This window comes from Phoenix dactylifera, chromosome 9, assembly GCF_009389715.1.
Source record: "Phoenix dactylifera cultivar Barhee BC4 chromosome 9, palm_55x_up_171113_PBpolish2nd_filt_p, whole genome shotgun sequence".
NCBI classification, from domain to species: domain Eukaryota; kingdom Viridiplantae; phylum Streptophyta; class Magnoliopsida; order Arecales; family Arecaceae; genus Phoenix; species Phoenix dactylifera.
Window position 1 is genome coordinate 16,935,052 of NC_052400.1, and position 25,377 is coordinate 16,960,428.

General features: G+C 36.0%; 2 protein-coding genes across 4 annotated transcripts; both read right to left on the reverse strand.

Moving 5' to 3' along the window:
• Window positions 1–3,254: 3,254 nt before the first annotated feature.
• LOC103716897 (protein SPEAR3) lies at window positions 3,255–5,027 on the reverse strand. 2 transcript variants are annotated; one of them, XM_039130642.1, is made up of 5 exons: window positions 4,751–5,027; window positions 4,512–4,604; window positions 3,933–4,000; window positions 3,744–3,816; window positions 3,255–3,619 (listed from the first exon to the last, which is right to left on the reverse strand). In XM_039130642.1, the coding sequence occupies exons 1-5, from the start codon at window positions 4,955–4,957 to the stop codon at window positions 3,518–3,520; spliced, it is 543 nt and encodes a 180-aa protein (XP_038986570.1). In that variant the 5' UTR covers window positions 4,958–5,027; the 3' UTR covers window positions 3,255–3,517. The 2 variants fall into 2 exon arrangements, with proteins under 2 accessions (XP_038986570.1, XP_038986569.1); XM_039130641.1 differs by having other exon boundaries at window positions 3,255–3,634.
• A 10,814-nt stretch (window positions 5,028–15,841) lies between these two features.
• LOC103716761 (rRNA N6-adenosine-methyltransferase METTL5) lies at window positions 15,842–25,018 on the reverse strand. 2 transcript variants are annotated; one of them, XM_008804946.4, is made up of 9 exons: window positions 24,865–25,018; window positions 24,586–24,642; window positions 22,514–22,611; window positions 22,206–22,275; window positions 20,774–20,822; window positions 19,330–19,418; window positions 19,210–19,257; window positions 16,608–16,667; window positions 15,842–16,353 (listed from the first exon to the last, which is right to left on the reverse strand). In XM_008804946.4, exons 1-9 carry the CDS (start codon window positions 24,922–24,924, stop codon window positions 16,267–16,269), a joined length of 618 nt encoding a protein of 205 aa, XP_008803168.1. In that variant the 5' UTR covers window positions 24,925–25,018; the 3' UTR covers window positions 15,842–16,266. The 2 variants fall into 2 exon arrangements, with proteins under 2 accessions (XP_008803168.1, XP_038986153.1); XM_039130225.1 differs by lacking the exon at window positions 24,586–24,642 and having other exon boundaries at window positions 24,865–24,997.
• Window positions 25,019–25,377: the final 359 nt, after the last annotated feature.

The window sequence follows — 25,377 nt, forward strand, 5'->3', positions numbered from 1 at the left end:
CGAAAACTACTAATGGGAGACCGGAAAATATATATACGTCTGTTTAGGGGGCTAAAAATAATTCTTTCTTATCATATCCTAAAGTCGGCAAACCTGCCAAAAAAATTGCAAAATAATCGGTTGTTGTGGTAACCTACAAGTAATTATTTCATCGTATACTCGGTTCAGCTTTCTTTTTACGCGCTCCAAGTCATAACTGGAGACTTTGAAATAATTACTTGTCCACCTAGGGGCGTTAAAATAAGATTTTCCATGGCACATCTCCGTGAACCAAGCCGAGGGAGCGATTGAGAGCGACGGGGCGATAGCGAGAGAGAATCCCTCATCTCGATGATCAACGTCTCCGGCCTCCTCGCTCCGGAAACGAATCGCCGCCCCCTCCGCCGCCGCCCCGCCTCTCCACCTTCGAAGACTCCTTCCAGGCCAAGTTCTGCCTCCGCTCTCCTTTACGTTATCGGCGGAACCAGCATTCCGATCCGTTCCTCGATTTATGACAACAAAATTTAACCTTTCCTGTCGTCCAATGTAGCTCTCGAAGCCTACTCGCGTTGCTTGGGACGCAATCGATGGTAGTTGTTCGAGGTTAGCTTCTGTTCTCATTCCAGAAATATATTCATCTCCATTATTCAATGTTCCAATCTTTTAAACTCTCTCATTCACATAACTTGATTGATATGTCGTATGTTGCAACGCATGCTCGCAAATCGAATACAATATCTTCTGGGAAGGTAACACTTGAGTGTTTGTGTGAATCTTTTTGCAATATGATATATTGTTTTTATATTTGAAAGAGTTGGTTCCTGGTTCCGGACTAATTAGGTTTTATCATGATCATACTCGCCTGAGAGGACGACATCCAACTGATCTTTATTGCGATCTTTTTGGCTTTTAGATGTGGATGACTTCGAAATTTGAATGGCCCTTGCTTGTGTTATGTGGAGATGTTGGTGAAGTTAGCTGGTATAAAAAGAGATTGCATCTGTATACCTAAAAAAAATCAAAGTAAATCTTTTTATGCAATTAGTGTCGCAGCATTGCAACACGATATGTTTCGTCACTTGTTAAATTTGACTATATTACTGATTGCTACACATGAGAGGTGTTGTATCTCATACCTCCCATCCACTTGTCCTAAGAATGTTAGGACTGCAATATATTGTAATTTGGATTCCTTTCTTATAATATATTTGAGGAGATAATTATTAAGAAAATCTGTATCATGATAGCCGCCTAACTTCAGCATACATGTCAAAAAGATTGATGTTATGATGGTTGTGAATGATTGGGCACAAGTATAAAATAAGCACCAGTGTTAATGTTAATGTTTCAATCCCATAGTACGTAACCCATGACTCCATGTTTGCTTGTTTAGAAAACTTTGGATTCAGAAAAAAAAAAGTTTGAGGAAAACAAAAAATAATCAAATTTTAAAAATCTATTTTACATTACTTTTTTCATCATCTGAATAGTTGAAAATTCTGATCTTCTAAAAAATTCAACTCTAGATATTGAAATATAAAACAAGCACTAGCGTAAATGTTCATGTTTCACATTCTCCTCGAAGGTAATCGACAACTGCCATTGGTTGGATTGCAAAATGGTTTAACTTTAGAGTAGAGCATCCATTGTTGTTTGATATTTGGAAGCTTGCTAATTATTGTGTTACATTCCACGCTTATCATGTCTATAAAGCAGCTAATGGAGCGGCGGATTGAGTAGCATTTTATATTGCACAATATTCAAGCGGTACAATATGGTCCAGTTATTCTTGTATCCATTTAGACTTTTGAGATATTTTATTTTCTGACTTTATTGGATCTACTCATACCCGATAGATATGAATCTTCCAGCTTATCAAAAAAAAAAGGATCAACTCTCTAAATCTTTTCCAAGCAACAAATTGCATTGAAGCATTATCTGCAGAGTAGGATAATCATGCGATACACAAAGGCTATGGGACCTGATCTGCACCCCCAGGTCACCTATTGAAGTATACATGCCTTGGTTACCAAATCTGCTTCTTACCCTAAGCAGTTTATTTTCCTCATTATCTCAGTCATACCAAGGGAAAGGGCTCGTAGCCAAGAAGATCAAATTATATGGTGATTGAAGCATGTGAGCTGCAATTTTCTCCTTATGTCCTAAAAATCTGGCAGAATTAATGAATCCAAGCCATGCATATTCCCTTGGGTATCCCAAGTTTGCCAAACACTAGCATGTAGTGAAGCTAACCATACTTGTGATGCTAATCCTTTGTCGTGATGGGGTCAACCACAATCATCAAGCTCACACACATGCGACTGTAACAACGATGATCCAACCAAATTGACATGGTAAAGCATATGTATTTAGTCATTGTGCAGTGATTTTTTACCGCAAAAAAATCCTGCAGTGACTTGATTTAATTTTTCTCTATGATTTATTGTTTATAATTTCTATTAATGTTCACATGGTTTTCCATATTGATTACTAAATCTATTGTGTTATACTCTAATTATTCTTTCCAAGCCTATAGGAATCGTGACTTTAAATATATCTTCTTTAAGTTGTAGTTAATTGGCAAATGATGGTGCTGTCTAAGATATTGAGATGATGATAAATAAAAAATGCATTATTTCATGTTCCTAAAACTATCTATATTTGACCATTGGATATATAGGCTATACATATGCTAGAAATCTCTAAGTCATAATACTTTTTGATGGTAAACAATTTGGAGAGATGGTCATATATATCCAATAACTTGGATCATTGGTAGTTGGGTTCCGATCTTCGTTTCAGAACTGCCTTATTAAAGCTATTGTATAGGATCTACATATTAGTTTTACTCTCTCTCTCTCTCTCTCTCTCTCTCTCTCTCTCTCTCTCTCTCACATATATATAAGTGATTGCACTCATATTATTATATAAGATTTTGCTCTCGATAGAAATTGTTTTCTTGATCTAATGTGATAATGAATGTTTGGACACAAATTTCTTCCTGCCACTCTTCATAAAGATTGGGAGTAAAATTGAGATTGTTCTAGATAGAAAACAAATTGTCAATCTTTTTCTCCATGGAACAATATTTGGCTAGAGACCAAACCGTCTCATGTAGTTCTGCTTTGTTATGTTTATCATTAAATAAAATGAACTCAAGCTATCTAGATTACAACAGTAGCATACATCATGGGCATGACACGTTTTAAAATTTATATATTTGAGAACATTTAAATGTTAGTGGAAGCTTAACAATATTAGCACACAATGAAAAAGGCTAATAATCTATGCTGGTTTGCTATATTGAGTTCTTCAACATTACATAAATTGTCAGAACACAGACTACTTATTAACGACACTAAGAAGCACTCTTTCTGTAATCATAAGTTGGGAGTGTAATCACCCTTCAATGTTTTGGGAGCTCTCTTACATACATTACTTCATCAAAATACCAGACTGTGAACGTTTAACGTACACTAGATTGATTTATAACTTACTCTTGTCAAACCCATGCATCCTCAGAACCTCTTGGAATCACTCACAGTGATAATTTAAGCTCCAAATCTAGCTCTTTTGAGTCACTTGAATCAGAGTTCTGACTGACTGAACCCAGTGAATGGCATCGATCATGCTGTATCATCTTTTGCACCGAGTCCAACAAGAGTAAGCTTGAGTTAAATCTCGGAATCATTTGATAATATAATTTTTCTAAGCATAAGGATAAAATTTGAAAAATTCAAGACACAATAGTTTTGTAAACAAACCTCCATTGTTTGTGTCAAAAGAGGAAGCGTCACAGCTGGTTGAACAAAATGATGAGGCGGCATCATGTAATTGCTGCTAGATAAGATATGATAGCAATCATAAAAAGGATACAAGATGTATGATAATGGTAAGATACTCATAAGAAACTATGCTGATATCATAATCTAATAGAAAGCACATAGAACTACCTAGATGCTGCATCAGCATAGTGATCACCAAACTTAATATCCGTTCTGTCACTGCCTCCAAATATCATCTGAAACCAAACGAGATTTATCCTTAAAACAAGAGTACATGAAAAGTTTATTAAAAGGCTATAGACAAAGGTAGAATTTAATTTAATTTGTTTTCCTTCCTTTTCATCTAGTATGAAGAAAATTAAGCTTGATATGATAAAGGGTTTAAAGGTGATTATAAAGCATGGGGAGTATGACTCATCTAAATTCTTGAAGCAGAAAACTTGTTTTCCACCTAAAGATTTCAGAGTAACCTTTCCGCGGCAGACATCATGAAATTGAGACATGAAAACTATGACTAATTATAACACATCAAGAAGCCTTCCTGAGCAAAAGAGTGTCAAATATGGAGATTTCGCATGTCAGACATCAACAGCTTGCTCTCCCTCTCTCCCTCTCCCTCTCTCTCTCACACACACACGCACGCACGCGCGCGCAGACACACGCACACACACACACAGAGAGAGAGAGAGGGAGTTTTTGCTTGTTTATACCATGACTATCTATTTTAATCGAGTTTGACATACATACCATGGTGTTGGGATGAACACCGAAGAGTGAAGACGTGGTGGCAATTGAAGAAGCATGAGGAGATGATGGAAATCCCATGTGTCTTGCATCCTCCTGCTAGAAGAAAACCATGAAAGGAAAAACTACAACCATCAGGGGATGCAAGAAACCTGGTACCTCAATAAAAACAGCTAATAGATCTGAATATATTGCATCAGATGAGAGAGAGAGAGAGAGAGGGGGGGGGGGGGGGGGGGGACCTTGGTGAGATTGGTATGAAATGGAGGGTGAAGTGAGGGGAGATAGCCAGCCATCATTTGATTGTATAATCTGATTTTTTCCAACTGAGCCACCCCAAGTCCTCTCTGGGGCTGCTTTGGCTTGTCTGTGTTGCTTTTCTTCCCCCTCCTTGATGACCCCGATCTTCCATTTCCCAAGTACAGCTCGCCATAGTGGCTGCTGCCCATCTCCTTTCCAATCAAACAAACGACCTGCCAAACTATACGACGAGAGAGAGAGAGAGGCCGATGGGGTGGGGGGGGGGGGAGAGAGAGAGAGAGAGGAAGCTAATAATAAGGACACACATCCATGACCGCTTTTTAATGTGCTTCCTAAAACTAATTAATGCTTCGCTGGACCGGATTTTGATGAAGATTTAGGACGACAGTCTATGATTTTCTCCTTTGTTGTCTTGTTTGATTATAGATCTTCTTTGTCATAGTCTCCGAGAGCCACCGTGTGTCAGGGACGGTCACGAAATGCTTAAGACCGTAATTTACTAAATGATTGATATTCTTTAAGATTCCCGTCTAAAAATAATGCCCGGGCAACTTGGCAAATGATTTAGCACACGATCTACGCTTCCCTCTCCACCATGAAAAGAAATCTTAGAGAGATCCTGATAAATTTGTCTGTCATCAAGGCTCTAAAATGTAGATCGAGCGTATCCACATTTATTTATAATAGCAAGAAATTTCCTTCGAAGTTCCGGCTTGTCACGTGGAGAATATTTAGGCATATCTTTTCACGATTTTAGTTCTAAATTTGTGAGTGTAAGCCCGCTTGTGAATGCTAATGTTATGTGCACCTGGCAGAGAGAGCCCATAAAAGAAAGGCAACTTGTAGAGGAATTATAAACTATTGGTGCACTGGAGCAAGGTAGTCCAAACTTAGAGACCAACTTAATTAGACTCTCAATGCAGCAAAAAAAAAAAAAAAAAAAAATGTTTTTGAGAGAACAATTTAACAAACGGCTAATGAATTACTTTGCTTTAATCTGGTCCCATTTGACAACAACATGAATACTCCATCAACCTGACTCAACTCCTTTTGTTAACCCAAAGTCAATTTTATTTATTCAGCTTTAATCTGATATATAGGGATAATTTGTTTGAAGTTGTTACTTGATAATATTCTGATGGTAACATTACACTTATCTAATTAGGTTGGGTTAATCAGAAATGCAATCGTAATATATACGTTAATAACTTAACTCGAGTTAGCTTTCAATATAAAACTCTACAATTGTTGATATGTTTTAGCTTCAATCAGACCAATCTTTTGATGATTTTTCCATCTTTTTTCCTTTTTTTTTTACAAAAGAAATTCAACCAACCCATTTTCAGCGCAAATGCATATATGGACCTGAGCCAAAAGAAACTATGGGTTTAGTACCTTTTTTTTTTTCTTTCCCTTCTTTCTTCCAGCAAATTAACTTAACCCTAGAGGTTGCACCCATAAAAAAGACTTCCACTTGGTGGTGTGACACACCAGCCGTGAGAAAAAGCATCACGGTGCAACAGGTCTTATCATTTTGCCTCTCATTTGTCCTTGTTCAAGGGACAAGTCCATCATACTATATACATGATGTGCAACCCACTTGACCTGCGTTGGTTGTCAATTCGTTTGTAGTGGGACAGTTGACGTGAGAATAATGCTAATTTAGAAAATAATATTTGGCTTTTTTTGTGGTAAAAATAATATTTGGCCTTCAAAATCTACTAATGCTTACTGCTTTTTATTATTTACTGTATTTATGGATACATTTTTTCATAAAAGTAATATATACATGATTGCAAAGTAGTTTTTGTTTTAAGAAAAAAAGATAAGTAGATTTTCCGGTTCTAGTGAGAATCATCGTTGTGATTAATCTAAAATCTCTGCAAAACATATAATGAAAATTTTGTCAGATTATGTCCATTTGTTGGCTACAATACTGCAAGGGAAAAATGATAGATGAAGCAGAGACAATACATAGACATCCATTAAACAGTCTGAAAGTTAAATGAGGAGTTAAAGTTGTAAACCTCCCCCTACTTCTAAAAAAAAAGAAAAAGAGAAGCTAAAAGTAAGCACGGGTGAAAACATTAAAGCCTTCAAATATTGTCAGGACATACCATATAATGCAATCCTACCATCTAAATTATACATTATCTCTCAAAAAAAAGAGAGAGAAAAGAAAGAAATATCCAAACTATGCATTCTCTCAGGGGAGATGGGGAAATCTGAATTTGCTGACTTTTCTTCTTTTTTTTTGGTGAAAAATATCGTGACTTTTCTTTGATAGCTCTAACTTAAGACTAATAGGTGTCACCACATTAAACTATTGGCATGAGTTCTAAAAGGATATTAGAATCCCAGGCCAATATCTCACTCCTACTACTCTTGTTAGACAGCAAGTCAAAGACATGCAAAATTTTCTTTTTCAATAGATGTGGGGCAGTTTGTGTATTTTACAAGTATTTTTTTTGGATTAAAATACTTTTTTTTGGAGAAAGCAAGAATTATCTGCAAATATTTGAGAAAACGCATCTCAAAATTCCATATGAAAGAAACTTCTTTCATCGAAGTTAGGGTATAATTGTTGGACTATAGCTCAATTTGCTTGTTCTTGTCATGCTGCAAGAAACAAAACATATCCATCATTAAAATTTCAAGCCATACAAGCCACATAAAATTCCCTTTTTAAGGAATCAAATATGATCACATTCAGTTGATAATATTGGACAATTATGTTCTTCAACACATGTATAGCTTATAACAGACTAATAATATATTTATTTTTTGCTTTGTCATTTTATTAAAGAATTTTGTAAGATAAAAAGGAAAATAGAAGATCAACAAGACTTATTAGATGTCTCAACTTTGAAGAAATTTAGGTTTTCTATAAATTAATTTCCATTTCATTGAAGAATGTGAACTTTTTATTATTGTATTATATAACTCAAACGAAACAAGTACATGGCAGAATCATTATTCGAATCTATAATTCATAGCTAACCACCAAGATGAGACTCTAATATTTATAAATAATATATTTCTTTTCCTATCTCAAATTCTAAATATGCATGAAGACTTATCAACGACAGAACAAATTGAAGATAATAAAACCATGATATGCCACGATGGTCCCAGCTCAACCATAATATTGTTAGCAGAGCTCACCATTAGCTTCCTCATCCTCTACATTCTTGATTCATTTGGAAGCTCTGGGCTCCATACTATTCTAAATATGCATGGTTTAAAGATAACCACTTCCTTCTTTGTTGCTTTCAAAGTGAAAATTTAGGAGAATTTGAAGGCTTCTATGATCAACATCTTCTTCCTCTCGTAGAACCCTTCTATTTTTACGCAAGTGTCCAAAACCTACACCCAATGGAAAGTGCTATAATTTTCAATATTGGACGAAATATTTAATCCACTCCAATGTTTTGACAAAATGATGCACATTAAATCCTATTAAATTGCAAAATGTGCATGCTTTAAGATGTTTAGATGACAACTAATGATGTTGGTTTTTGATTTGCATATGTTCTTAGCATAGTTTTACTCGTTATTTACACATGCGGATGTTTATCCAAGCTATCAGTAGTGTTAGGGCAAAAAATCAAATCGGTAAAAGAAATTATTGGTGTCTCCTATAGCTTTCTCATGTTCTCATCATTTTCAAGACAAAGATGCCAAATAATTGAGCCTTTTATTAATTGATCATACTCATAGAAATGGAAAAAGATATGTGGTGATAACTTCAACTAGTAATCATTGCAAATCTCTTAGAAGATGTAGTTGATCATTTTCAAAGACTAATCAAATCAGATCGAGAATCTTTTTAACTTGATCTAACTCGATCCCTTCGAGGCACATGTTTATCATAGATCATAGCGGTCTCAATCACGCTCCAACAAAAGCTGTCCTAACACACCTAACTATATATATGAACAACCAATCGATCTACGCATACGACAAATTATCACAACCAATGTTTTATATGGTCTTAATATGTGTTATCTAGGCATTGAAAGTACCCACAATTTTTGCAATATTTACTATGATCATGCTTGTTGGGTGTTTACACCGAGAACACCTACATGGCATTGTTCTATAACATCCATGCATGGTTGATATATAATATCCATCATGTGGAATGCTTGTGCAAGCTTATTGGTACACACACATAGGCAGAATCACATAGGACATGGGGCGCACACGGTTTATCAGTTTAGTTTCTTAAAAAGAATACATATAATATACTGTCTACATGTATTTTACTCTTAAATACTCATCATATAATTTTAAATAGTTTTTTCCTCCCAAGAGGTCGGGAACTCCGAGATTTCGTTGTTTCCCGCCAGCTGTCCCCTCCCATGAGAGAACTCCTAGACCAAGCTTTTTCTTCTAAAGCAACAAAAATGGGCGAACCGCTGACCAACACGTCTCTTCTAAAGCTGCTAATTTTAATTACATTGGCAATACAATAATTTTAATTCTTAGATGGGGACGAAGGTCCAAAAGTATAGGGATATGAACAGGACAAATTTGGTTAGGTTATATTCTCATAAACTATAAATTCTCGAGAATCGCACTCAAACCAACTCTGATCTAATTTTAACCAACTATGTATTTCGACTTATGAAAATTTGGGAACAGAGCAAGTCAAGCCAAGTTGAGCTACAAGTGATGAATGAAAATTATGTAATTATGAAACGGCAAGTTACACACAAATGGCATGTATTATATAATTTGGACAACAATATGTAAATGTTTACTTTACGCGTTCAATATATTGAGTTCTACTAGGTTCACCGAAGGATCTCAATATATGCTCAGATTGGAGTTGAGTTGCACAGATCTTGAACTTTAGCCTGACCAAACTATACATCATAAATTGAATTAATATTTAGAAGTCAAAGACCGATCGGACTTTAATACACTACCACACATTATGATCCATTTGTTGGATTGGGATGGTTCGGGTTCAAGCGAGATTAGCCACTGCAACACATGAAGGAAGGCGGTTTGGAGCCCTAGCACCAAAAGGTCACTAGGAAGTTGCTGACTAATATTTGGATTGTGTTTTTTCTAGTTGGGTACGTGCCAGTTGCGTTTATCCAGGAGGACTAAAGTGATTATTATGATATTGGAAAATAAATTTTTTTTGGTAATGCCGTTACCAACTTGGAAGATGATCTGCTAAAACCAAATGGTTCATGGCGACCTAGTCCTTGTGGTTGTACTTTCAGTGTGTAGTTTACGTCATTCCATCGACTTGATTGGCTGGAAACGAAGAGTTTAGGTGCAGAAGAGGACAAAAAATTCTTTTTTGCGTGGAACGTGCCATCATGCAGAACTTTACGTTCATCTCAGGAAACGTGCCAAGTTGCATTCGGTGCAGTCCTTTACATTTGTGATTTATGTCAACAACATGCCAAGTTGCCGGTGGAACCCAACAAACACATCTTTGCTGCTCTTTTTTTTAAAAAAAAAAAAAAAATTATAGTGATACCCTCTCCTCAATTTTAAAAAAACTCTAACAAATCAAGTAAATTTCCGAATCATATAAAATAATGATATATGGTCATCATATAATAGCATAAAATAGTTATAGAACAAAAATATTCTTGGTACGTATTGAATAGAGTAGAGTCTCAAAAGATATCTCATGTGGAAGCACAGATATCAAAATATTTTTAAGTATATGGCTCTCTCTCTTTTTCTCTCCCTCTCCATGTTTGTGTTTTAACCTTTGTAGCATGCGCATGAAAACATTTTAGGACGCATCAAGTTAGGTGATTGGATAGGCGTGTGGATCAGACGTGAATCATGCTCATTCCATTTGTATCACAGAGAATTTTGATTCACGGGGGTTCTACTTCTTAGTTTCATGTCACAAATTCAATATCATTTGTAGGTACTACATAAACCAGTTTCATATGCGCATGCATGTGTCTAAACATGTATGCTTGCTTGCTAGGTGTGTGCATTCTTGCCTAACTGCATGCCTTTGGCTTCGGTCCTTCAATCAAAAAACATCAATTCGATTCACCAAAACTTATCTCCGGATAAATATTTGTTAAATCTGTTCTTGTACACCCAAATCCAAATTTCGATGGCAATAATCAAATAAACATCAATTCTATTCTTGTGATTATAACTTCTTCCACTGGGAGAAGTTCTATATGGTTCTTTCACAACCCTATTAAGTCTCTGTCTACATAAATGAACTTACTAGTTTCTGCCTCCCTTGCACGATCCCACCTGCTATTCTTGTCTCAAGCGCTCTTATGTTCAAACCAAACCATAACAAATTATCAAGCTATCAGATAGTTTTACCCTATCAAACTAGCTTTCTAGGTAGGCTATCTAGCTCTGTGACTTCTGGTACCCAATGCACCACCAAATTCAAACCCTAATTCCCAGTCATAGAAGGAAGTGGGAACAAGTGACATGGTTTCAATGCAACGTAGAATGAATATTTGATAAAATAACCGTTGGTTTGGTTTTCATGAGTATATAATACTGAAAAAAGAGGCCAAGTGGAGATACGAAGATTTGGTGCAACGTAGGAGAAAACATAAAATATGCATTCAAGATTGCAGCTATATGCATCCCCTTGTAAACATCGCTTTCGATGATTTGCTAGCATGAGTTGGGAGATGATCTCAACTCAATAAACTGGTCTTTCCCAAACATGCGGACACCAACGCGCCCCAACGTCACAACGCAGGGCTCATTTGAGCCCTCCTCTCTCTCTCTCTATATATAAGTATATGTATATATATATGTATATACATATACACACACACATATATAAATACACACACACACACACACACACACACACACACACACATATATACACACATACATACATATATACATAAATACATATGTAGACACACTCACCAAATTATCCATAAAAAAAAAAAAACTACAGCAAGTTCACATTTATATTTTTTATTTTTCCAAGAGACATCATACACCGAGGTACTTTTATAGGTATCGATTATTGACAAATCATCACAATGTAGGCCATAATCCAATGAAATTACATAGCGACACTATGTGGAAAGAGGCTCTGTATTTGAAGTTCAAAGAGTTTTTCTCCCAGGACTAGAGGTGTTTCAGACTAATTCTCATAAAAGAAATCTCTTTGTCAAAACCAAGTTGAAAATCGATTTTATTCACTTTCTATATCCCCGGGGAGTAAACCAGCGACTAAGATAAATCCAGTTGGCTCTTTAAAATTGACATGTAATCATATTAGTACATTTCTTTTCTTTGAACAATGTGGTGGTCATTTGCCAACCAAATGAGCTAACAGCTTTTGGCAAATAAACTACTTGCTATTGTATAGGTCCTTCCTATTCTACATCCTCTAAGAGGTTTGGTTGATTTATTCAACGTATTCTCTTTCCTCCTCATTCTCAACATCATTGATCATTCTCCAAGGTATTTATCTCCTTTTGGGACCCTGTGTACATCTGGAAAATCTTATTTCTTATTGAACAATTTAGCATCAACTTGCAAGTTGCAACGAATTAGATGAAGATGAACATGGAATCGAAATGGTTAGATTGTTAATTTCCACAACAGTGTTACTTATTTTTTAATTGAATAATCAAATAACCTTCTCCACCATCCAGGTCTCATATACACTTATTTTAGATCAAGTTACCAGATAAAATTTTACAGTAATTTCTAGAAAATAACTTGAAATTGGTTCAAAATTTATTTTCATTACTTTGTGTAAATTTTAATAATGCCTTACATATGCTTAGTACTCTCATAATCTTTTTAGAGGAGGCTCCATCAAATTATTAGTAGATGACGGCAACAGATAAGAAAAGCCTCTTTATGCACTACCTCACAGGAACCATATGAGTCTAGGAACACTATCATTTCATGTGGCAACTATAGCTCAACCCCATGGATTGACTAGGTATCATTTGTCTAGTTTCAGGTCATGCAAATTTTAGTTAGGGTTTGGTCTACGTGAAAATGTTCATAAAAGTCTACGCATGTTGGATTCAAGTCAAATGCAACAAATTTCAATTCATTACCATATGTGCTATATTATAAAGCAAATACCTCACCAAGTGATTAGTTTCTACATCTTCTCTCTCTTTCTCTCTCTCTCTCCCTCCCTCCCTCCCTCCGTACTCACGATGGAAAGTTTAATTATAGTAAACTGTAGCTTGCTCTCATAATTACACCTTTTTGCTTAGCAACCAGAGCTTTTAGGTTAACTGTAGTGCTGAAAGTCTCTTTTTCTTTAAATGAGAAAATTTAATTGTTAAACCCAAACTTCATAGATGCCTGCAATATACTCTCTTTATCACTATTTAAGATAGACAGAAAAGTGAACAGGCCAAAAGTCAGATTTCATGTAATAGTTTAGCATAAATCAACAAAATTTTTAAGCAATTTTTGATCAAAGCATATCAATATTGCTTCTTCTCGCATGCATTGCATGTGCTTCACATTATAATTCAAGGGGAAAGCTAAAGATGATCACCCTTCTAACTTATTTGGAGGTATATGTTTAAGGCTAAGGGTATAATAGAAATAACAAATATAAGAAACTAGTGTGGAAGTCTACGATAATGGCAATCATTGCACAGATGAGACTCTATACACTGCTTTATTATAAGTGCTAAAAGCTTATTAGCGATATTCTCTTGATTATTGTACCAAGGTGCTTGCATCAAGGACTTTGTGATCAAGAGCATTAGGTTCCAAATTGCAAGAAATCTTAAAAAGATATCCCCTAAGTACTAGGTGGTGGAAACGAAAGAGAGGAAGTTTAAAATATTTTTTAAGAAAAGTCATTTTTTTTATCCCTATAATTGTTTTATTATTTTTGCTTTTTTTGGTGCATGCACTAGACCGATGTTTAACTTCCCCCCCCCCCCCCCCCCAAAAAAAAGGGCATTCCCAGAAAATTTCAAAAAACAAAATCACCACAATTGTTTTCATTTCTCCAAAGAAAATGCCTCTTCTACTAATCAAGTGGCTCTTCTAATCAACAAATGTCTCTAATTTTTCCAGATTAATTATTCTTATCTTCCAGCATGGAGAACTTCTGCCCTGCCATGGACTCTACCACCTACAACACTGTGCTTGTCTTCACAAGAGACTCGATCGGCTAACTATTTAAGATTAACGAACCAAGGCTCAAGTAGTATGAAAGTACGATAGCTGAAGCTTGAGTTAAGTTTTTCATGACCTATTGACCTCGTGGATACCTAGACTTGTTGGCCAAGCGCACAATTGAGCTGCAAAGGGCAAGAAGAAGGCACAAGTAAACTTTAGTTTAGTCAATAATGAACAATACCAAGTTTTCTCTATTTAAGGAAGTAGTTCTTATGGATGCTATATATCATTCGAAAAGGACTGGTAGCTAACCACATTGTTCATGACCACTTGTTGAGATACAATTTTTTTAAAAAACAAATCAATTAAGCCTTGCTTTTTTATCAAATGGTGCTGGGGCCTGGGAGGAGGGTCGTCATAGGACCAACATCCAAGTTCCATCGAATCACACGTGTTGATTGGTTGAGAGCCAACCCATTCTATTTTTAAAGACCAACGAGCATGGCGTGGTCCAATTTTTTAAGCTATTGTCAACCAATCCATTTTGTTTGTAGCATGAGGACGAGAGAGACCAAACCATCGGTGTTCCATGCGGAAAGGTATCTGGCCTACGAAATCGTGCATGGGATTCGCTTAGCATCGTCCTCCCAATGGGGTTTTTTTTTAATATTTATATGACACACAAAATCTCATACGGGAAACAGCAGCCTACTGGCTTCAGATACGGGTTCCGATAAAATGTGCCCGAGCACCGAGGAAACTTGTGATCTAAGCGATGAGACGACGCCGGAATATTTTAAGCGATGAAGCTTCTCTGGCTGGGAAGCTTGTGGTTCCAGGAGATGCCAACGCCAAAAGACGCGAGCGCTTATCACCATCCACGTCTCTCTCTCTCTCTCTCTCTCTCTCTCTCTCTCATCCCCCCGGAGAGAGTAACCAAAAGGAGAGCATTATTCAGGCACCTATTGATGTTGCGTGCGGAAAATTATCAAGAAAATGAATGAATGGCAGGTTGCCACCTTCCTTGCTAATAAAAGTGAAGGACAAAACACTAGGATGGGATCAAATTAGAGTAATATTTTGTGCAACTTCGATCCATATGGTTGCTCAAACCTAACATTATGTCATGGCGTTTTGATCCATACTAGATCATAGATTTAGCTCCCATGGTCCAACCTAAGATTTGCTATACCGAGAAATACCAATATATACCAATCATATTGTACCAATACCGAACTGACAATACATTACAGAAAAATATTCGATACGCCAAACTGACTCCTATACTGAGCATAATAAAATAGTACCATTACAAAATCCGCAAACCTTGGTCTGAACTAATTAGGCTAATCCATAACCTACTCTACTCCATGTGATCTCAACCTTGTTTGGCCTAGGGCTCGATCCCTGCAGCACGTTGCAGCTTGGAGCGAGGTTGCCAAAGACCAGGTGATTTTAGAAACCTCATCGCCCAATCATGACTCGTGAACCAAGCCAAGCAGATTCCACGTAAAATTCTTTCCTACTAGATGGAGCGAAATCAAAAGTCTGACCGCCACTCACATGTTTATATTTGGAGGAAAATAAAAAATCCAAGCCAAATCTGACCAGAATGAATACACATCAGAACCATGCCACGGCAAAAACATAACCCGTAGATTAACTTTTTGCCACCGCAAGAAGGCACCTCCATCTATTAGTTTTGGAACCATATATTTCATAAAGCATTTAAAATTGAACGCAACAATTCGCCAACTTTTCATGGTTAAGGCATCCCATTGCACAATGTCGTATCTCAATGATGAATGTTATTGCTCGATGATCAACATGCCTACTTAATTTTGACGACTGGCAAAGGAACATACTGACATTTTGTAAGGAGGCCTGAGCATAAAAGTTTAGGTGCCGCAGATGGTTGTGAGCTCAACCTGAAAGACGAACTTCTTCAGCAGAGGTCTGAACCAAGATGGACAATTAAGTAGTGCAATTACTAAAAATACTAACACCACCAGCAGTCATCCACTCTTGAAAGTTTTCTTAACATGGTTGCGATCATCACATGATAAATCAAACATTACTTCAATCAGGTTTCTTTCTTCGAGAATTCTTCTCAATCAGCCTTCATCATTACATAATCTACCATTCAAAAACCAGCCATGTTCATCAGACTTTGCACCGAATCCAATATTTAGCATGCAGAAATACTTGATTACAAATATCATCGGGTAACAGTTTGCTTTTCCCCCTCATCACAGCATGAACAAGCCATGTCACAACTGGGATGACTCGGTACAATCCAGAGATCTTTGCCCGATTAATGGAATTCCAATTAAGCCATACCATGCACCGAAGCGTTTTTGAGTCCTCGTACTTGAGAATAAAATTTCAGCCCCCCTTAACTGAGTCAAGGAACAAAACGCCAGAGATCCACTGCTATATCAACCTCTTTTTTCTTGTGAAACTTGTAAAGCTGCGGCACATCAAACTTAAGCTACAAAACCCAGTAGCAAAAGGGCATTAAGGGGCATCAACATAAACATCGCTCAGAAATATAGACATATCAAGAGAAATACCATGCTTTACTACAACATTAAGGTAAATACCATATCTAGAGAAAAAATTGAATGAAATTCATATGTTGGAACTAGGATGCCACTCCTATGAATTCAAGCACGCAAAGATGGATGCAAGCTCCTAAAAGGACGTCACATGAAAAATTCAATAGGGCATCGTTTCTGTTTATACCTCACACAATACCTCGGCGCTTTTGGCGTTGCAATCCCGCAAGGCTGTTCTCTTTACGTGCTGTGCATCAGACAAACATGAAACAGAAAATGAAGGGTAGGATCATGGCAACCAAAAGATCCACATGAACTAGTATGGCAACATGAAAGCAGCGGATAGAAAATGAGATTGTGAAATGTAAGTTCCACGTTTATAAGGGGAACCCTGCAGCATCGGTTACACACAGTGCTTGATGCGCAAACAAAAAGGAATTTTATTGCTAATAAAAACATGTCTACTCATTCACAAATGGTTGATAACCAACCAATCTTCTCAGGACATGAACCTCCAAGAATACATACACATTCAGTTTTTTAATTCTTTTCATAAAATAAATAACTTGAAATAGCATTTATAAGGTAATAAAAGCATCAGGTGCTATGCCTGCATAAATCGAAAGAGAGAACCATGGGAGAATCTGGACTGATCAAAAAGACTGAACGATTTTGATGATACATATTTGATGAGTTCACGTATATACAGAAAATGCCAGACAGATAAGGAAGTAACATTGGACAATATGGATTTGTGGAAGAAAACTTAAGAGGATAAGGGCTTAAAAATGAACAAAACAAAGATAACATACGGATTATAGTTTTAATGAAAACAAAATGAAAATAAGGCCATAATGAAGACTGATGAACAAGAGATATCACAAACCAATCATTTTTTTGTTATTTAAGATCTAGTATACAGTATATGGAGGGATAGACAAAAACACGTAGGGTAGAATTAAGCTAGTTAATGAAGTGAACAGCTGCTTCTAGGGTACCATATGATCAATGCAGACCTCAGTCACAAACATGAATTCTATAAGATGGCAATAAAACACGAAATGTTATATGGATCAAAATATTGAACGACAGAAAGGATAAAAAACTAGAAAGGACAGATGGAAATGAGTTGTAAGAGTAGCATAAATTAACGGCAAAGTGATGGAGAGTCAATCGAGATGTTACCGGCAGTCAGGCACATACAACAAAGATCTGAAAGGGCTTCAGTAAGGAGGGGCATTGTAATTTGCATTGAAAGATATTTTAAGAGGGAAGAAACCTAAGGTAGCATTGATGGGGGTTATGAGAAGAGTTAGGGAAAAGCTTGAAATAACATCAGAGATGACCCTAAATAGGAAAGCTGGGTGAATGAGGACCCATAATGCTGACCACAAATAGTTGGGACCGGGCAGGTTATTCATAATTATTATGTTGCATTGAAATCACAGAAAGTTAGGGGGGAAACGATCTAACATGGAGAAAAGGCACATTAAAGACGACTGGATATGAAGAAAAATCGACAAATTCTAATAGTTATGCAGCACAGTTTCAGATAGAGTTGGAACTACACTAAGGCCATATATTCTTATCTCATCACAGTTACAGATAAAGTTTCAATTAAACTCAGTAAGAGTAATGTGCCATATATGAATAATATGTTGTTTAGGTTGTGTGCAAAATGCGACTGAAAATTAAATTGTGATATGAAGAGTAGGTGATTAAAACTTAGAATATCGATGGCAGGAACATAAATGAAATGATCCATCGGATGGTGAAATTTTAATCACCAATTCAAAATAATGAAGAGAACTGGCTAAGGTAATATTGACTAGGAATTAGCACAGATGGATGAAATAGAGGTGGTTTTAGGAGACACTGAGTGATCAGATTGAACCTCTTTGACTTGTAGTATTTTGTTTGACAATAACAAGGCCATCAAGTGGCATGGATCCATTTGGGCGGTAAAGAGGCCTGCAATATCAACATGCAATAGTGGATATGTGGCAAAACTAAAAAGGTTTGGGTTAGGAATTAGTACATCGAAGGGCTGAAGTGACAAAATTTAGAAGGATGAAAAAATTGTGTAGTCATTTGGTGATGGCTATGATAAAAAGATGATCTCTGACCGTAGTAATGATTAAACCCAAAAAGAGGACAAAGCCTAAGAAGACATGGGGGAAATTATAGAAGCTTGTATTGGTAGTGAAACATAATTCCTAAAAGGAGCAAATTGCAAAGAAGATTTTGCAAGGCTGATCCAAATAGTTGTGGCTTGAAACAAGACTTCTTGATTAGGGCACTGGTTGTACTTTTGAATAAAGTAACAAGAGTTGTTGCCAGAAAAAAGTGTACTCAAAAAGAATCAGGCGGCACAAACATAATATCGATGAAGGACACAGACGTGTATAGTATTTCTTTTTACACATCTAACATGACAAGACAACGACTTAAATGCCATACAGTTTCTCCAATGGCTTTGCGTCTAACACTTCATATAAAATAAACATATTCGTAAAATGAAATTGTCATGGGCATCATATTGACAATGAATAAAACTTTCATAATATTTATGGGTGTGTGTCTGAGATCTTAAAGCTTCTGTAAGCAATAATGCTTCAGTTTAAAAATTCTTCTAACATATAATCCAGATGTCTATAGGGTACCATGGTATGCATGAGAAATTTTGAGCCTCTGTTAGTGTAGTCGTAGACCAAAAAATTCAACATGCATCAAGAAATGACACTCTCAACTCAATAACCTAATTATACATTACAAAAATAACTACTCACATCTCTTGTTGTAGTCTTATGCAGAGAATAGACTGCTTCAGATGCAACCTGATAACAATTGGTAGAGTCAGAAACATTAACACTCGATGGCATGGCTTATGAAAGAAAGTCAATTCTCACTTTCAAAGCAATGGTTAGGAACCCCATGTCAGACCCTTTCTTTCGTGTTCCAAATGGAGGATTCATCACAACAGTGTTTACCAATTGACCTGCACAAGATATATCAAGCACTTCAATAAATATTATTTCCCCTGGTGAGCTGAAAGACAGTTGGTGCAAGTCTTCTAACATATGCTTTCTGTTGCCTTGACCATGAGCAGCGAACTTTTCTCACAAAAATCTAGTGTTCGTATTTTACATTTTATTTCAGCAGTTTCTTTCGATTTATGGCCATAACCCACCATACAAAAAATCTTCTTAAGTCATTTCTCACAATTCACTACCTTGATCTAGGTCAATTATTCCTTTTCTTTGAATATTTTGTTATTTTTTGTTTAACAAAGAAAGGAGATGAATAACATGCATATCAAATGACAACAAGGAACAAGATAAAAAACCAGCAGAAAAGATCACCCAAGAAGCCTGCAAGGCATAAAAAAGAACAACAAAGCCCTTAACAACATACAAGGTATAGAAACAAGAAGAAATAAGCCCTTAATACGCAATGAAATCGTTTAAGGTCCACAATAAATAACAGAGATTTATGCAGACAACCCTCCAACGCAACCCCCCCTTCTCTTCTGCCAGAAGGAACAAAAAAAAAAGAGATCGTCCCTGGCGGGCTATCACATAAATGTAAGAACAGAAATCTACCACCACAGGATGTGAGGAAGGGAGGGGGGGGGAGGGAGGGAGGGAGGGAGAGAGAGAGAGAGAGAGAGAGAGAGAGAGAGAAATTTTGCATTTTACACTCTCCTTATGTGTTTAATAGAAATTAGGTATACGATGCAGCTTAAATTGTATCTCTATGATGTCCACAAAATTCTACGGCTTAGCCAATATTTCCTTTCACTAGCCTAACAATGAAGTGTATTAACTGAATAGTCTATAAGGCATTCTTTTTCAATCTCTTATAACATGTCTATCTGCAGCAAAAATCCAAAAGGCTCCTCCACAACATATCAATCAATATCCCTGGTCAATATTCTCGTTTGACTACCTAGACAAGTCAAAGAAATATGTTTTCATCATGCATGGAGCAGGAAGACCAGCAAAAGTAATATCAGCATCACAGAAGACCCAACACTGACATATCCGATTTGTCCTACATATCAGGACATCTTATGCAAGTACAGCCCATCTTTATTTTCTCAGCACCAGGCAGGACTTGAAGCTAGTACATCCTCAACAACATATCCTGAAAAGACGAAGAGTATGTATAACAAATAAAATACTGGTTCTGCCTTTAGGGTTAATACACAGGTTAATGGTTATGTCCAACATCATTGTCCTGTAGAACTCAACTGATGCATGAAAAAAAAGAAGATACTTTTCACTAAGGATAGGAATCGCAAAGGGTTCACCTCAGAATGAGAAGAGAGAGTGGTGTTAGAGCTGTCATTACCTCTCCATCCTAAGTTCTTAATGTCACAACAAATGAAATCTATGTCCAACTGCATGAAAAGATATTTTATCCCAAAGAAAAGCAAAGTGTTAGCCTCATCCACATAAAATGAACTACAGATAAATTTTGATACAATAATTATTTAAAATAACTGGATTCCTCGACTAAAATTTGACATTATTATCCTGGTATTACTGTTATCATAAAGACAGGTCACTAGCATAGTAAGTATGGGATTTTGATTTAAAACTCAAGCTCACTATATGCAGGAATCGGACTAAAAGTTCAGAATATTGCAGCTGACAAATATTTAGCAAGTTTTGACAGATCTCTCAATTATGAGTTCATGATACCAAGAGAAGAATGCTATAAACGATAAGCTTGCCGAGACGTGACTTGCTAGAGAAAGAGCTCATTTTTAATGTGAATATAAAACAAAAAATGTTTGATTTTCATGTTGAACCTTGTAAACAACTAACGGAATTGAATTTAGATGGTCTAGATTGATTCTGAAGTGTCTTGAATAGCAAGAGGTTGGAAACCTTGAATCTTAGAGACCTAAGGCAGATTGGTCAAGTAGAGCAAATGCAATCCATATTCTTACAGAAGCAGTCAGTCATAAATCAAGTCATGTGGATCCAATTTATCACCACTAATGTTGCATGATGCAGCCTTAATGATAAACTTTGCCATTCAGCAGGTGTTGGATTGAGAACAGAGGAAAAAATTACGGTATAAAGGCACATCTACAGAAAAATATTAGAATCATAAGATATAAATGAGTTTGATTTAGGATGAATGAATGAGATCAATTGCAGACCATATTGCCTAATAGTAAGAAGCCATCTTGTATAAGTATCATTCGGAACTTGTTCATCAAAGGTAAATACCAATTTGTTGTTTGACCGGTAGTTTATGCTCATGGAATGGTCGTCTTTATGCAGCCCACAAATTGTACTAATCTTACCAGTTTAGGATTTCTATATTCAGCATTACTCCACATTTAAATGCATTTAAGTGCTTCTTAAGCATGCTTCTTTTCGTTTAGCAATCCAATTAGATAACGGTATTAATGACTAAAAATTGGATCAGAATATGTTCTGCATGATTTTTTTCATTCCTACAAAATAAAGATTCCCCCTCTAGAAGAATTCAGAGGAGTTCCACTGGTATTGGTACACCGACTTATGCCAAATAAGGGTAACTAAAAAAGGTATAATTGTTTGAGAATCCATGAAAGGTTCAGCCAAACCTGTTGGGATTAGAAACTGCTCAATTCCAACATGTCAAAAGTCCAGCTTATAGTGTCATAGTGCAAAACAAACGTTACCATCTTAAGATAACTTTTCTGAAGCAACTAGTTATAGGTTATTAATAAAGATAAGTTAAACAATAATCACATGTTGCAACTAGTAACAGATTAAGATAATACCTCCAGATCTGCAGCATTTTCTGAAGCAATTTCAAGGGCTTGTGAATCAATGTCAATGCTTATGACATGTCTGTTCGTATTATAAGAGCAGGATATTTAAATTAAACCTTCATAAATGTCCAAAGTAAAAAAGAACTGCAAACATCATACTTTTCAGCATGTGAACATAAGTTAAGATCAGGAAAATGCATAAAAGATCAAAATATTAACAAAAGACGGCAAAAGGCGAGGGTTTTGGCAATATCTAACAAACAACCATACCAAAGGAAGCAAATGGTTTTCTTTCTAAAGGATTAAAAATTACTCACTCTGCACCCAAAAGAGCACTTGCAATACCTAGCGTACCACAGCCACAACCAAAGTCAGCTACTACCTTGCCACTTATGTCACCAAATGTACTCTCAGCCTGACATGTTTACATAATAACAAAGTATACATAGACATTCAGAACATTTTAACTTTTAATGCTCTTAATTATCATTATAACAATACTCTCATTGCATATTAAAATAGTTTTACGACTTAATTAAACAGAACCAAAGGACAGGCACCTCAGAAGCACAAAAGATAAATCAAAAAAGAAAACCACCTAGTGAGACATACATCAACCAGACTTTTAGATATCTGGTCCTTCTACTTGGCAGATATATGTTGCACATGTAAGTTGTATTACTACTACACAAATCAGAGATAGAATAATATTAGAATTCAAGTTCCAAGGAAAATCACTGCAAGATTAAAATTAAATAAAGTTCCAAAGAATAAAAAGCTTCTGAAAAGTTGACTAAAAGAATAACCATTACCACCAGTAATTTATTCCAGCTCCCCTTTACATTTGCTAAATTGATCATAAAAGCATTATGAACCTGGAAAAATTAGTAAATTTACCGATTTACCAAGTCTCAGCTAAACTTATTATCATTTGTCACTGACCACTGAATACCCTGAATAACTATTACAAATGGACCGAAAGTTATTCATTTATTTAACTAGAGGTCATAAAGTGCATGAAATCCCACAAATCATACTTTCAGAGTATATGTTTTAATGTTACTGTTATTATATTTAAGATGCCCTCTTCCATACAACAGTCTTTCCTTCCCGTTTAAGATTCATAACTATATTTTTTTGCATTTCAAAATAACACCCTGAGAGTCATCTTTCAGAGAATTGGAGGACGTCTATGATATCTAATGAGAGCAAGATATCTATGATGGATGTCTGAGGCAAGCATGAAGAGTTCCAAGGTGAGGCGACTAACATAAGCCCAACTTGAACCCAAAAGGATGACAAAGGGTAAATGAAATTCTTGCTATAATTGGAGTATCTCAAGTTTTCAACATAGTCTTCTCATGCTTTCCTGCTTAGTCTCATATTATCAATGAGCTTCTGAGAAAAGTTTTTGATTATAAGTTCTAGTGGAACTTGAAGTGTTTATGTAAAACAACATAATGGAAAAAGTTGAAAGAAGAGTGACATTATAACTAAACTTTCAAGAACTTATCTCATGTAATAACCAAATTTTGAAAAAAAAATATCTAGCATATCAACCAAAGTTAAAACTTGAAAGATCAACAAGTTCTTTTCTCCAAAGAAGTGAATGTAGAAAAAGATTTTTTTCCTTCATTCTTTCAATGCATAAAGCGTATAAAGTTAGCTTGTAGAAATGCCAAAACCTAAGAAATACATAAAATTTTGTTTTTCTCATAAAAATATTAACTAATAACTGAAATTGATTGTTCATTTAATCTTTCCAGAAAATGTGCTCCCCAAAATTGGGCTTTCTTGAAATGTAAGGTTGTTTAGCAACTAATATAGCAAAATATCAGGAAAAAATTTTGGAACTTACCTATATTTCTCGGATGCCAAGCGAAATACTTCCAAAATCTGCAAAATCTTGATTTTACTAATACCAAAATGCTTCCGAAAGGCCCGCCCAATCACCACAAAAGCATATATCCTTTTTTTCATAGTCAAAAAAAAAAAAAAAAAAAAAAAAACAAAGATCCCCAAATGAGTCTAACAGGCCAGTACACCTACCAAATCATCCAGATTTGGCTGGACTTTGCTGAAATCAACAAAGCTCAGCCTCAGCTGATGGTTTCGACCAAAAGATTTTCCTTGAGCTTAGACCAATGGAATTTACTGATTCTGATTGAAACCAAAAGACACCCCAGAACTAAGGTCGATTTATTGTCCCCATTCTCGAAGTTGTTCTTTATATATTGGCCGAGATTTTGAGAGAATATTAATTTTAGTAAAGTAACAGCAAAGCATAATACAAGTCAAATCAAACCAAACCAATCTACGAACCCAAAGCAGTATGCAATTAAACTTGATACCCAACAAACACCCAATCAAGATTTGACAGAAGCAATACCATATAAAGCAATCTTGATGCAATATGCGGTCCGGTTGGATACTGTTCCAGCTCCACCTGCTCAAATTTGTTCAGCCAAAAAAATATATACATACATATAAATTAATTTACGATGGAATTCCCGAATCTTTGCACGGAAAAAAGCTGAACAGAAAATCAAGAGAAATTCTTCAAGAAATAAATAAACAATAAAAGGAAATCAATCAGAGAGAAGCATATATTCGCTGGGAATTAAAAGGAAGAAAAGATCTTAGAAAAAGAAAAGGAGTTATCTGACACCTTTGGGTTGGAGAACTGCTGGAGGGTTCCCAAAAGGCCTTCTACCTGCTTGAGCTTCATGTGGTAGCAGGCGGTATCGAAGAACCCTAAACCTCTCCTTCTTGGTGGAAAGGATAACAACAGCGAGTGCGAAGGAGAGCCGGTTCTTGAACCCGGCCGGAAGTCGGTTTTCTCTTATCGGGTTATCGGTTCGGAACCGGGCCGTAGTTAAACCCGCGTTTATCGGGCACCATTTACCGCCCTGTTAATCTTGTTTAATGTTATCGCTAATTATTATTTTCTTGCACCATATGAAGGATGATAATATGACCATCGTCTCAGATTCACAAATCCTTGTAAAAAAAATATTTTAGACATTAACTAGTTGTTTTTTGTGATGAAAGATCATTGACATACATGAGGACCTTCGATGTGTAGATTTTTTTTTTTTTTAAAGTCAAAGTTACCATAAAAATTTTCATGAAAAAACTATTCATAGGCTCTATAGCTGCATAATTTGGTCATATATAAAGG

Bases quoted from the DNA above. Each gene is read 5' to 3' on its own strand.
- LOC103716761 (XM_008804946.4), bottom strand. From the start codon at position 24,924: ATGAAGCTCAAGCAGGTAGAAGGCCTTTTGGGAACCCTCCAGCAGTTC. The intron at 22,276-22,513 runs GTGAGTAATTTT...TAATACGAACAG, and splicing joins AGTGCTCTTTTGGGTGCAGA to ACATGTCATAAGCATTGACA. The intron at 16,668-19,209 runs GTGAGTAGTTAT...TCTGATGCACAG, and splicing joins ATAAGACTACAACAAGAGAT to CACGTAAAGAGAACAGCCTT.
- LOC103716897 (XM_039130641.1), bottom strand. From the start codon at position 4,957: ATGGGCAGCAGCCACTATGGCGAGCTGTACTTGGGAAATGGAAGATCG. The intron at 4,605-4,750 runs GTCCCCCCCCCC...TTCTTCTAGCAG, and splicing joins TTCATACCAATCTCACCAAG to GAGGATGCAAGACACATGGG. The intron at 3,635-3,743 runs GTTTGTTTACAA...TTACTCTTGTTG, and splicing joins TTTTGACACAAACAATGGAG to GACTCGGTGCAAAAGATGAT.